We start from the raw sequence: 13,733 nt of genomic DNA, 5'->3' as shown, positions 1-13,733 counted from the left end.
GACCGGGCAATTTCTAAACATGTTTAGATATGTTCACTATCCAATGGACGAGGAGGAATGTTGTTGTTGCAAATGAATGGGCTGATTTGTTGTATTTCATTACATTACCTCAGTTCAGTGATGCAGATGTGTAAGTATATGTGTTACTGCAGGCCTGTTCCCACTTCCTAATAAGTCTGCCCTGTTAATAGTTGGCAGACCAATGCCACACCACAGGTCTGGCAGTTCCATTACACACTGAAGGACAAAATGGCCGTCCGTGATACTGTAACCCCCGACTGACTGTTGCTGTTTCTCTCTCCACTCCTTCCATCTCTTTCTCTGTCCCTCTTGCCATTTCCCTTTCAATCCTCTCCTCCTCCTCCTCTTCTCCTGCTCCTCCTCTCTCTCCAGGCGTAGCTACAGTATTGATAAGTCCCCGTGTTCCAGTAACGCGGCGTCTCCTCTCTCTCAGAGGAAGGACATTAATCGCTCCGAGTCTCTGAGGGTGGTGTCCAACAGTCGCATGCACCGGATCTTCCGCCCCTCGGATCTCATCCACGGAGAGGTGCTGGGAAAAGGCTGCTTCGGCCAGGCCATCAAGGTCTGTGTTTCAGGCTGTTCCCTTAAAATGGATAGAATGGCCTTTCTGGAGACATTTCCAGCACCTTCATAGTACGGAATGTAAATGTTACTGCGTACAAGTGTATTCTGTTCTCAAAAGTGCCAGGAGATGGCAGCAATGATACTTCATAGATTTACTTTGGTTTAGACCAGAGAATGAAGATATCCTGAGGGGGATGAGCTCACTGCAGGACATGAGTGTCCCCGTGTCCTGGGCGTGCAGGCTGATGGTGTGTGTGTTTCTGTAGGTGACCCACAGAGAGACTGGAGAGGTGATGGTGATGAAGGAGCTGATTCGCTTCGATGATGAGACACAGAGGACATTCTTAAAAGAGGTGGGTGACATCACTCCCTTGACTTCGGTGGCTTTGCTGATGTGTCCCCATTAGGAATAAAACCGGGAAACTTTCAGAGAAACATTGGATATGCAATTTGACTAAACAATAGGATTTTTGGAATATTCTATAAAACCACCACATGCAATGGAAAACCAGGGTTCCCACTTCTTCTGAGAACAGTACTATTATCCTGTACTGTGTACAAACCATTTATCTTCAAGAACAATGGTTTGGCTTAGTTTAGTGACAGAGGTCACATACTTTCTTATGAGTTGGGCTGGCCAAAGAATGCAGTTAATGCTCTGAATGCCTTGTTCAGATGAGTCATTCAAACCAGAGTACCGTTTTAGAAGAACCCCAGCTCTCATTAGGCCGTGAGTTGTGGACAGGTAGTCATTAGTAGAGGACCCCATGTATCCCTCCAGATAAACAGAAACGGTCCACAAACACTGCATTCTACTCTTCAGGACATACAGCACTGACTGAGGTTTGCAGCTTAACACCATAGTTTCTTTAATAACTGTTAGCAGTACATATACAACGGGCCATGACGGCCCACCAACAAACATTAAGGGGAATGCTGACTACGGTTCATTTTACGACTGTTTTTATTAGTGCCCTTCGTTACAGTCCAATTACAGAGGAAAGGCTCAACTCTCATAAACTGATCACACAGCAGCCAAAGCACATCCTTGGGAAGGGTTTCCTGAGCTTCTAAGTTCAAGATGTTTGAACTTGTTTGATGGATTGGTGTCTATGGTAGAGACAGGATAGTCAAATTGTGGCCTTTGGCTTTGGTGGCCATTTTAAATCACAGTGTAATGTAGTGTTTACCTCCTAAATTGGGCCTAATCAGTCTGTTTCCCTTTGGGAGACTGTAATAGACACATATGACCCTTATTATGTCAAGTTAATGACAGGAGTGGGGATGTCTTGTATGCTTTAGACCGGGAGAAAAGAATCAAGACATCATTGAAATGCTGAACAGAGGAATGTCTGTCTTAGAGAGATGAGGGCCATAACAAAATGATCTAGCTACCCACAAGTTCATATAACTACTAGCTTTACCAAATGTACCACAGCCCCCAGCTCCTTGATGCTCCCGAATTCTCTGTAGTTGAACTAAAAAGGCTCCTGGCCTTATTTTTAGAATGTACAGTTTGTATAATTATAGTTATTTTGGAAAGTAAATATATATGTTAAATCTTCTTCTTTTGTCATCAATCTATACACAATACCCCATAATGACAAAGCAAGTTTTTAGAAAGTTGTGCCTATTTATATATTTTTTGTCATTATGGGGTATGTTGTTTTATTGGCAAAATACACTGCTCCAAAAAATTAAGGGGACATGAAATCATCTCATTATAACAGCAACTCATTTAAATACACTGATAAAGGGATATCAGTCTGTCCAGTTAGGAAGCATAAGTTATTGTGAATCAAGGTCACCTGTTTTGGTGCAAATGAAAGTGACAACAGGTGCACTGGAGAGGCAACAGCAAGATAACCCCCAAAAAGGAAATGGTTTTGCAGGTGGTGGAGTATTTTTTTGGAGTAGTTTTCTGCTTGCAAAGCAGCTTTGCGATAAGGGCACGAACCGTTTCCATTTACAAATTTAGACTATGGTAATAACACTACAGACAGGGACAGAGCCCGAATAATGGATTGTTTGAAAAAATAACTATGTGTCTATCATTTTGGTGTGTGGATTTGGAGGAACATTTGAATTTTGGACGAACTAAGTGTTGGGTGCTTCCCCCCCTGTTGTGTGTGTGCAGGTGAAGGTGATGCGGTGTCTGGATCATCCCAACGTGCTGAAGTTCATCGGCGTCCTCTACAAGGACAAGAGGCTCAACTTCATCGCAGAGTACATAAAAGGAGGCACCCTGAGAGAGATCATCAAGAAAATGGTAAGAAGGGGAGTGCAGGTTCATGTTTTACTAACCTGGCAAGGAGCACAAAAAAAACCTGAGATACCAGCCGAACGTGGCATCCACCAGGTTAAAAAACATATTTCATTTAGACCTTGTGTTTAATTCAGAATGGATATGTGGGTGACATTTTCATAAACTAGTGAAGTGTCCGCTGGTGTGTGTGTGGTTGGGTGGCTGTGTCTCTGCAAGAGGTTAGCCATGTCTTGTATATTTATTCAACCATCAGACGCTACTGGATTAGGATTACAAAGGCTCACATTAGTTCTCTTCGTTGGTTTTCATGTTCTTTGAAATAGCCAGGGTCTGACTTCCTTGCTTTGTCTTATCAACAGGACACCAACTATCCGTGGAACCAGAGAGTGAGCTTTGCTAAAGACATTGCTGCAGGGATGGTGAGTGAATGGCCCATGGCTAACAGAATGTAACCGAATGCCTCTAGAGTGGTGGTTTAATGAAACAAACAGTGGACCGTATCCGGAGCCGGTGACCATGTTGGGGCGTCTCCAGGACACAGTGCAGTTACATTATCCATGCCTACACTGCCCTCAAGTGGAGATCTGGAGGAAGTGTAACCGCAGTATTGGTTACGCGTTTATGGCAGTTTTTCCCCATATGAATTGCTTTAGGATTAGAGCATCATGGGTAGTCATAGCGTATAGCTTTGATTTCGGTTTAACCTAATGGGATGAATGTAGCACATGACTGTAGATTAGTGAATTTACAAAGGGTATACTCTGACGAGTGTTGGAAAGAATGTTCAGCAACAATGGAACATTGTTGAATTAGTAAATACTAGTTGGAGGTTTAGGCTAACCCCTGTTCTGTTTCCTTCTCTCTCAATCTTCTAGTCATATCTGCATTCCATGAACATAATCCACCGTGACCTGAACTCATACAACTGTCTTGTCAGAGAGGTGAGTGGTGAATGCGCGGTATGTTCTCTGTTTTCTTTCAGAATTAAGAGTGTGTACCTGTCCGTCCGGTTGGAATACAGGTTTGTCTCTCTGAGTGAGGTATGATAATGGGGATTATTGACACAGGATACACAGGATAAAGGTGTGTTAACTGACGGTATTAGATCAACTGACCAGGATGGGGATTGCACTACTTGGTAAACAGACCAGGTCATATGATGGGCTTTATATTGAGCATGGCTGGTCTGGGGTCTCTGGGCTCCTCTTTGGTTTGGACCGGTGCTGTTATCAAGCTGACACATGTTCTTCCTGCTCTCTGTGTTTTTACCTCTTTTCTCTCATTGTGTTGTCGACTGCGCTCTCTCTGTGTTTATCTCCATTTCTCTCACTTTCTCTTCACCTATCTCTCACTTTCCCCAATCCTTCTCTCTTGCTTTCTCTCCAGCAATCTCTCAATGTTTCTTTGTCTCCATCTGTCTTTCTCTCATCTGTCTCCCCTATATCTCTTTTCTCCATCTATCTGGAAAGCTAGAATGCTCTATCTTTCCATTGGTCTCTATCTTTCTCTCCATCGATCTCTATATTTGTACATCTCTCTCTCTGTCATTCTGAAGTGGGTAGGTTTGCAGTGTTTGCTATTCTACTAGAAGTATCGTTCTACAGTAGATGTGACTCTTTATGTCCCTCCTGTCTCCCTGTAGAACAACAGTGTTGTTGTGGCAGATTTTGGGCTGGCTCGGCTGATGGTGGAAGATAAGATACAGGACAAGAGTCTCCTGCAGAAGAAGCCTGACCGCAGAAAGAGATACACTGTAGTTGGCAACCCTTACTGGATGGCTCCAGAGATGATCCATGGTGTGTGATGATCTAATGACCTAACCATGTGTAGTTTTTACTTCAAATTGTGAATTCTTTAGATGTTTCTGAACCACATGCTGTTTATACTTGGTCAGTATTCCGATATCGTCATTTTTTCCTTGGAATGTCTTCCCCTCAGGCAAAAGCTACGATGAGAAAGTGGACATCTTTTCCTTTGGGATCATGCTTTGTGAGGTGAGTGCCCCAGACAGCTGAATATGTAAATAATCTCTGCTCGAGACAATGTAAAATATTGGCAGTAAAAAGTTTTTATTGTCCTTCAGTGAAATCTGGGAGGGGGTAAATGGTTTGTTTTCCGTAGGTACAGTGGATATAAAACGTCTGCACACCCCTGTTAAAATGGCAGGTTTTTATGATGTAAAAGAATAAATCATGTCAGAACATTTTCCACTTTCAATGTGACCTTTAATGTGAACAATTCAATTGAAAAACAAACTGATATCTTCAAGGGGGAAAAATGTAAAATAAAAACCTTACAGTAACCTGGTTGCATAAGTGTGCACACCCTCTTATAACTGGGAATGTGGCTGTGTTCAGAATTAACCAATCACATTCAAACTCATGTTAAATAGAAGTCATTACACACCTGCCATCATTTAAATTTGACATTTTCTTAGTTGCATCTCAGAGCAAAAGCCATGGTCCGCAGAGAGCTTCCAAAGCATCAGAGGGATCTCATTGTTGAAAGATATCAGTCAGAAAAAGCATTAGATATACCATGGAACACAGTGAAGACAGTCATCATCAAGTGGAGAAAATATGGCACAACAGACAATACCAAGAACTTGACGTCCCTCCAAAATGGATGAAAAGACGAGAAGAAAACTGGTCAGGGAGGCTTCCAAGAGGCCTACAGCAACATTAACTTCAGCAATATCTGGCAAGTGCTGGCTGTGTGCTACATGTGACAACAATCTCCCGTATTCTTCATATGAATGGGCTATGGGGAGGGTGGCAAGACAGAAGCCTTTTCATATAATGAAAAACATCCAAGCCCGGCTGAAGTTTACAAAAGCACGTGGGAAAATGTGTTATGGTCTAATGAAACCAAGGTTGAACTTTTTGGCCATAATTCCAAATGGTATGTTTGGCGCAAAAACAAAACTGCACATCACCCAAAGAACACCATACCCACAGTGAAGCATGGTGGTGGCAGCATCATGCTTTGGGGCTGTTTTTCTTCAGCTGGAACCGGGGCCTTAGTCAGGGTGGAGGGAATTATGAACAGTTCCAAATACCTGGCAATTTTGGCACAAAACCTTCAGGCGTCCGTTATACAGCTGAAGATGAAGAGGAAGTTCACCTTTCATCACGACAACGACCCAAAGTTCACATCCAAATTCACAAAAGCATGGCTTCACCAGAAGAAGATTTACTTTTTGGAATGGCCCAGCCAGAGCCCAGACCTGAATCCAATTGAACATGTGATCTGGGGTGATCTGAAGAGGGCTGTGCATTGGCTGTGCAAATCTGTCACAATCTGACAGATTTGGAGCGCTTTTGCAAAGAAGAGTGGGCAAATATTGTCACATCAAGATGTGCCATGCTAATAGACTCCTACCCAAAAAGACTGAGTGCTGTAATAAAATCAAAAGGTGCTTGAACAAAGTATTAGTTTAAGGGTGTTCACACTTATGCAACCAGGTTATTGTTTTTTATTTTTCCCCCTCAAAGATTTCTGTTGGTTTTTCAGTTGAATTGTTCACGTCATAGGTCACATTAAAGGTGGAAAAAGTTATGAAATTATTTATCTTTGTCTCATTCTTTTACATCACAAGAACCGGGCATTTTAACAGGGGTGTGTAGACTTTTTATATCCACTGTATGTGTGAAACCACCTAGCTTTCGTTTGACAAAACGTGTTAATGAACAAAACATTGCCATAGATATCCAACATTTACAAAATTACACTGATTGACTCATCAGCAAAACTTGTTCACAGATCCGACACATCTGTGAACAAGGTCACTCAACTCCATATTTTTGAAAAACAAAATGGCCACTAAAGAAAGCACGTGAAAGACCATACCAGCAGTATGGTAACCATTAGTGTTGCCCTAGCAGTTCTGTATTTAAAATAATGCATCTGTGACAGATGCAGTGAGTCTGTCTCCACTTTGACATCATTAGCCCGGGCCTCCTCAGAGGCAGGATTACAGAGGGCAGGTTCCCTTCATGTGGCAGGTGATTGACAGGGGCAGGGGCTGCCTGTGGTCTAGATGGCTGCTGTGGCTCTGTGTTTTGCTCCCTCGGGTCCCACTGGGCACACCCACAGTCCCTCTATGCTATTGGTAAACCCTGTCATTGGGGACTTCCTTTCCCTTGGGCCTGGGAGTGTCCGAACATTAAGTCAGAGGAGCTGTGATATCTGACGACAGTTTCTGACTAATGTGTTGTAACTTCTATCTGTATGTCCGAGGTTGTGTTTTCTTATCATTGAGCCTCTGTCTCACACCGCCCCCAGATCATCGGTAGGGTGAATGCAGACCCAGACTACCTGCCCAGGGCCCATGACTTTGGGCTGAATGTGACTGGCTTCCTAGAGCACTTCTGCCCTCCAGACTGCCCGCCGGCCTTCTTTCCTATGGCTGCCCTCTGCTGTGACCTGGACCCTGAGAAACGGTGAGTGGTGACGCAAACCTGCTCTGTTTCAACATGCTGTGGCAGAACAATCTTTCTTTAAGTGGATTATGTATTCAACAACATAGGAAAGCACAGGTGTCAGGTTCAAAATCTCAAAGCAGCCAAACACACTTCTTAAATCCAAAAATAGGTGACTGAGACAAAAGTCTAAACAGAAAGCTGAAACCTGTCTAAACTAAGAGTCCACTTAACATGAGTAACACCTAATAATTACTCTGAGCTTAAGCTAAGGAACAGGCAGAGATGAGCGCTACTTAGGAGCAGTCTGTAGTCTGTTTTCTCCAGGCAACTATCACTCTTTTTTCCAACCGTTGTAGCTCCTCCAAATCAGGAATGATTTGAAAGTACCTCAGAATTAGCTTTTGTAGCCGGTTTCATGGGAAGAGAAACAAGGGCCATTATTGAAGACAAGTGTACTTGTTCTCTCCCCGCACTCCCCAGCCAGGCTGGGGGCTTCCGTAAAGTCCTAACGTTGCCGTGCAGCCCAACGGTAACTCACTGTAACATCAGAACATTTCCATATATAGCTGGAGTATTTGAGTAATGATGGTTTCATACTTTTTGGGGGAGGAGGAGGCAGCTTCTGTTGTCAAATGGAAAAGCTGTACCCTTGTCCCGCCTTCATAGGTGTCAAGATATTCTACACCACTGAATGTCTGTTCCTGTCAGAAAACGAGCTGAGTAGTGAAGGGAATAATTGTTGTCTAAATCGCTGTGAAATGTCTTTACATATCAAAACAAATGTTTTTACAGCTATTTTGAACTGATCAACACTATTAGCAAACGCTAACGCAACTGGGAAGCAATCAATCAATCAATCAAAATTTATTTATTATTTATTTATTTATTTAATTTATTTATAAAGCGCTTTTTACAACAGCAGTTGTCACAAAGTGCTTTACAGAGACACCCGGCCTTAAACCCCAAGGAGCAAACAACAGTAGTGTTGAATTTCAGTGGCTAGGAAAAACTCCCTAAGAAGGTTGAATTTTAGGAAGAAACCTAGAGAGGACCCAGGCTGAGGACCCAGGCTGAAGCAGAGGGGTATATTTGATTTCATCGTGTTCGATTTCAGCTACTGTGGCTGCAATCCTCCTAACTTCCACCTGGAGAATACATTCTAATCATTGCTTGTGTACATACTGCATTATAATAAATTATTTGATAGTAAAATGAATTGACCTGATCTTCACTGTCTTCATGCTTTGACTGGTTCATCTGTCTTTAGTCCTGCCTTCACTAAGCTGGAAGAATGGCTGGAGAACCTGAAGATGCACCTGGAGATACGCCTCCCGTTGGTGTCGGAGCTCGACACGCTGCACAAGGAATTCTGGAAAAACCACACTGTCCCCACCGTGGCTTGCACCGCCGTTCGGTCCGAGAACGGCCTGCCTCCGCACCACGAGGTGCCGGAGTAGAACAGATACAGAGTGGAATCCTGTTGGTGTCACCTTACCAGAGTGGACAGAGAGAAGGATACGGTGGTCACAGGACAGTAGAGAAAACCTATGGCAAAAGGTTGTGATGGCTGGGGCATTGGTATTGGTTGACAGTGGGCTGCCGATGGGCTGTATTGACTCAGGGGGAGCCGAGAATGCAAAAAGCCAGCCATGCCGGAATACACATCTCCAACCAAGAGAGTCATTCAGACTACCATTACCACGATATCACTGTTCATTCTGCTGACTGCCGTACCTAACCTGAATGTCAGGGTGGTAACTGCTAGCTAGCAGTGTCATTCAACCCTGGCTTTGGAAATGAATTTGAACGCTCATATTGTCTTTAAACTTATTGAAATGTTCAGGCAGCATCATCTATCGCTAAAGCAGAAAATACGCTTTAGCCCCGTTGGTACAATAGGTGTCCCTCCGAAGCGTTCGTGCAACGATGTGTGTTTGCAAAGTGTTTCTCTGTGTGACTTTGGTTAGATACATTTTTTTGGTTTTAATGATATCAAAACTGCTTTCTGAAATGCAAAAGGGGACTCTTGAACATGGAAAAAAACAAAACACATTTGTTGAGACACACACACACACACACACAGCCCAATGTAAAATATAGTCAAACACATGCTTTTGAGCGTAGGGTTCATTTTAAACTTTTCTGAAAACTGCATGAGTGTAAATAGTTGTGTATCCAGTAAGCCTTTGTTGACTCCCTACTGTGTCCCAAATTGCACACTATACATATAGTTCACTGCTTTCAATTAGTATTATCAAAGTAGGGCACTAGAGGGGACAGGGTGCTATTTTGGGATGCTACCTTATAGTGACGGCCCTGGTCATGTCAAACATATGGTCCATGTCGAAACACATCCTTTTTCTGACTGTAGCACTGTCTTGACATTGAGGTACACTTTCATACTTTTGGCACATTTTCCATTTCATATGAGTGTATCACTGTCCTGATCTCATGTATATAGCCGGCGATATTATCATACTGTAAATGTTTTAAATATTGTAAATGTACAGACATATTTTGTATACTTATAATATATGCTACTTTGCCATATTTTTATTGGGCTACCTGTTGAAATCAAGGAGAGACAAATTTAACAATAGTTAGGCAGTAGTAGCTGATAAGGAGCAGATTCCTTTCAACAGGGAGGACAGCTTTGTTCTGGGTTGCCACGGTGAGAGATGGAGGCATTTACAGAGTTAAGATGGCCTCCTAGGGCCCTCGCTTACCGCGTCTGTCCTGGCTGTAAGCACTTTCACATGATCAGTTGCGTTTTATTCTGTTGTGTCCTGTCGGTCGGTATATAGAGTCCTTTTGTTTACAGCAACCTTTATTGGGCTACTTCACAGTCAGCGTCCCGGCTGTGACCTTGATCAGATGAAATCCATCATTAATATAGAATCAGCATGAACATGAAATGAGGAAATGTGGTTTGGTAGTAGGCCTTTATGTCAGGCAATATTTACCCATATTTCTTCACAAAAGATATGGAGGATTTTAGTTTAGTTTGAGAATGAAGTCACCCATAGCTGGATGGATATGTCGTGGTTCTGGAGACAATCTGTCTCATAGCCCGACTTCAACCCTCCGCCTGGGCTAAGTACTTAGAGACAACCCTAGTCACAAACTTCCTTCTGATTTGAGGCCCTCTGTTTACACACAATCTGCTGGCTGTAAATAGTATCTTTATTATGTCTCAGTGTTGTTGTCTGTAACATACTGCACTCTTTTGAAAATAATCACTCACTCTCGGTCAATCTTTTTCTTTCACTATTTGGTCAATCTTTGTAACTATTATGTGTGTCTGTTTTTCCTCCATCAGTGTTTCTATTTTTTCTCTCTGCAACTAAAAGATGAGCTGAGTATTGGCTAGATGTGAACGATTCTGCTGTTATACCAAGCTATACTTTCCCTTTTACAAAAAAATGTAAAATTAAAAAAGAGTAAAAGTGTTCAGAAAGGCTAAGAAAAAGAAATAGAGCTGAAACATAGCATTTCATTTTATATAGAACCACTGAAATCTTTTTTGTATAGATTTGAGTACTTTAGTTTGCACTATATTATAAAATTGCTGCCTACAACAGCTATTTTTTTATTTTCTCCTTGGGTTACTTGTGATAAAGAACTAAAATGACATTGGTTGATATTAAGTGCAAGTCACTTTCAATTAAATTATATACATGGGTCTTGGAAAATCCTTCCCTCTTCGTAGCAAATCGGAGTTAGGCTGCCAATATGATGCCTGCAGGTGTCAAGTACTATTAGATTACTTGATGTCTTCGCTTGTCCGCGTCCAATGTTTCAGACATGCTCAGCTTTGAGGGGCTTGAAGGCGATCATTCAAAGGCATACCTTCTAAATGGTTAACGTTTTTAAATATTGTATTTGAAATTCTTCTAGTTAAGAGGATGAGATTAACATGGTCTGCCTGCTTACAGACTGGACCTTTGTGAATGATGTGTCTCATCAACTGCATCACTTTACTACGAGGTCCAGAGAAGATTTCACACTGTTGTTCTGATGCGAACCGTATTGTGCCGGCTCAGATAGCTAAATTCCAGAACAACTCCTGAAACAAGGCCTGCTCAGTCCAAATACACTTTGTTTGTCATGACTGAGCTTGGATGGGCTCAGTAGCGTGAAACAAGTACATTTACTGGTCTAATAAAACTCCACAGTCACATTATACATTACCAAAAGTACAATCATCCAACAAGCATGTAGTCTTTTATCTATCTGTCAGTGTATGACTCAATACCCAAAGGCTCTCTCTCTTATGCACAGCTTCTGCTAATGTGTTTATCAATGGGCATGAATGGGAATTCAACTGAAGTACTGTATCCCCATGCCTGTCAAAAGCCACATTATTGTCAAGCATGTGTTTGGATTGATGGATGAATGGTGGAGAATGTTTCTACAAAACTTTTTTGCAAAGGATCCTTACCTCTGAATAATATGCTGTGCCTTTGTTTTAAAGCTAGCCTTGCCAACGACTCAAAATGCGTTTGTTTTGACTGATTTTTTAAATATTAAATTCAAGAGCAAGCCTGTTGATAATGAATGGATTTAAAACCATTGATGATACAGTATATTGTTTTATGATTACATTTTCCTCTTCATATTTATATTTTCCATTTTTCTCCATCGTCATTTTTGATATCTTAAAGATTATGATTCATTTTCATCTTATTTAATTTGTTTACATAAGCTGTGAAACCGATTCTGCACTTTAATTGTGAACGTGAATATTGAGAAACGGAGTAGACCACTGTATTTCATCACAGCTGGAATAAACATGTTGCTCCTTTAATGACAACAGAGTCTTGTGTTTAATTCATGTGTGAGTAAATAATTGTGGGATTTCTTATATAATTTAAATTTGATAGGACTAAAAATCATGAAGTTTAAATATATATTTTGGCTGACGAAGATATTATACCCAATTATTGCAATTTTTTCCACATGGATCCCAGTGACAGTAATAGTGAGTACAGTGGACTAGCATATCAGTCATGGGCTACTTAAAGTAATAGGTCTTCAACACACTATTAATTACATGACGCACACAAAAGTTTGGCAAACGTCCAAAATTACGTAATCAATCTTTTGTGCCCATTCATAAAATATGACCAATTAAATGCGGACCAAAATCATCGGTCAGATGATCAACATCATCATCATCCGGAGATGATACGGAGTTCACCTCAGTGCAGGACTTTTTGAATTAAATAGGTTACTGTGTGACCTACTTCAGGTTGCTTTTGGTTTTAACAATTAGAATAGCCTAAATATAGCTGTTTTTCGTAAAAGGTAGTCATGTCTCCTAAAATGCAACACAGTGTGTGCAGGCTTCTGATGATAATTCATTTTCAAATGAAGTAGACCTATTTAACAATCTAGTAAGAGCAAATGCATTAGTGTACTTGTTAGTTTGTTTACGTTAAATCCGTTAATAACGTCATTTTTAGACATTTGTATTTAGGAGGTTAAACGGATCAAGATTAATTAACACAATGGAAATTGCAACACGAATTATATCAAAACCTACTTTTCAGGAAACCCGAGTCGGGGCAGTCTTGACAAAGCATTTAATGTAGGCTTTAGAGCAAGCTAAAGAAACCATTAACAATCCGATTTAAATAAATTAAAATCGGTTACAGTGCCTTCTGCAAGCCCTTCTAAGTATGCACTTGTAAATATAACGATCCTATCCAAAATAATATAAAACCCTATGTTACTAGCATAGCTTGACTTGGGCCGGAACGGTCCAGACCTGCGTTCCGGTTCCTTTTTTAGGCATGCCTTATTAACACAGCCTACATGAACATAGTCTAATGTGCGATTTGTCAGTTCCTGCATACTATTCTATCCCAAGTCAAGCACTGGTTCTAGCATACTGGATCAACCGCAAGCGTCGACGCAATAACCGTCTCTGCGGCGGGAATGGTGACCAGGCACACGTGACAATAATCCACCCTGCGCATCCATGTGCGATTGTTTTCATTCGGACAGTGTTGCAGGTTGTGCCGCGTGACGTCACGGCGAGTCTGGCAGGGCAGTACTGCTACAGAACAGTGCGCCGCTAAATTCGCTTCACAAAATCACAGACGCAGTCATTCAGCGTTGTTGCACTTTAGAATAGACAGGGTTGCAAGGAACGGTGGTGGAAGACGGATCAGAGTCACCTCCTGCACAATTTATAATAGGCTAGGTCGCAAGGCTCTCAGAATCCTTATTGTTTTGCACAATATAGGCTACGTACGGAATACACAGCAAAGCCAAAACCGAGGACTAGAGAGTTTTGGAAAAGCTGTCTTTTTTTAAAGAAAAAAATCAAGAGAAATGGAAAATTCTTCATCCAACCGGTTTAGGAATACAATGTTTAACCACGGTAAGTAGGCTAGACCGTTAATGCTATTTATCAAGGTGAGTGTGCAGGTGTCCCCGAACGAGAGAACATT

General features: G+C 41.7%; 2 protein-coding genes across 5 annotated transcripts in view; both read left to right on the top strand.

Annotated features, from left to right (window-relative positions):
• limk1a (LIM domain kinase 1a) overlaps positions 1 to 12,082 on the top strand; it is a 73,042-nt gene extending 60,960 nt beyond the window's left edge. For all 4 annotated transcript variants that reach the window (XM_010905391.3, XM_020050473.2, XM_010905473.3 and 1 more), the window contains 9 exons: positions 394 to 583; positions 852 to 938; positions 2,723 to 2,854; positions 3,211 to 3,270; positions 3,727 to 3,792; positions 4,494 to 4,647; positions 4,790 to 4,845; positions 7,136 to 7,293; positions 8,543 to 12,082. In XM_010905391.3, coding sequence (XP_010903693.1) covers positions 394 to 583; positions 852 to 938; positions 2,723 to 2,854; positions 3,211 to 3,270; positions 3,727 to 3,792; positions 4,494 to 4,647; positions 4,790 to 4,845; positions 7,136 to 7,293; positions 8,543 to 8,732 — 1,093 coding nt within the window. In that variant the 3' untranslated portion in view covers positions 8,733 to 12,082. The remainder of the gene's footprint in view (positions 1 to 393; positions 584 to 851; positions 939 to 2,722; positions 2,855 to 3,210; positions 3,271 to 3,726; positions 3,793 to 4,493; positions 4,648 to 4,789; positions 4,846 to 7,135; positions 7,294 to 8,542) is intronic.
• A 1,280-nt stretch (positions 12,083 to 13,362) lies between these two features.
• Positions 13,363 to 13,733, top strand: part of sept4b (septin 4b) — a 58,451-nt gene continuing 58,080 nt past the window's right edge. Inside the window, exon 1 of the mRNA XM_020049723.2 lies at positions 13,363 to 13,663. Within this exon, the coding sequence (XP_019905282.1) occupies positions 13,615 to 13,663 (49 nt within the window). The 5' untranslated portion in view covers positions 13,363 to 13,614. The remainder of the gene's footprint in view (positions 13,664 to 13,733) is intronic.

Source organism: Esox lucius, chromosome 1, assembly GCF_011004845.1.
Source record: "Esox lucius isolate fEsoLuc1 chromosome 1, fEsoLuc1.pri, whole genome shotgun sequence".
Taxonomy (NCBI): Eukaryota; Metazoa; Chordata; class Actinopteri; order Esociformes; family Esocidae; genus Esox; species Esox lucius.
Note: the sequence above shows the minus strand (reverse complement) of the source record. Positions and strands in the feature narration are given on the sequence as shown.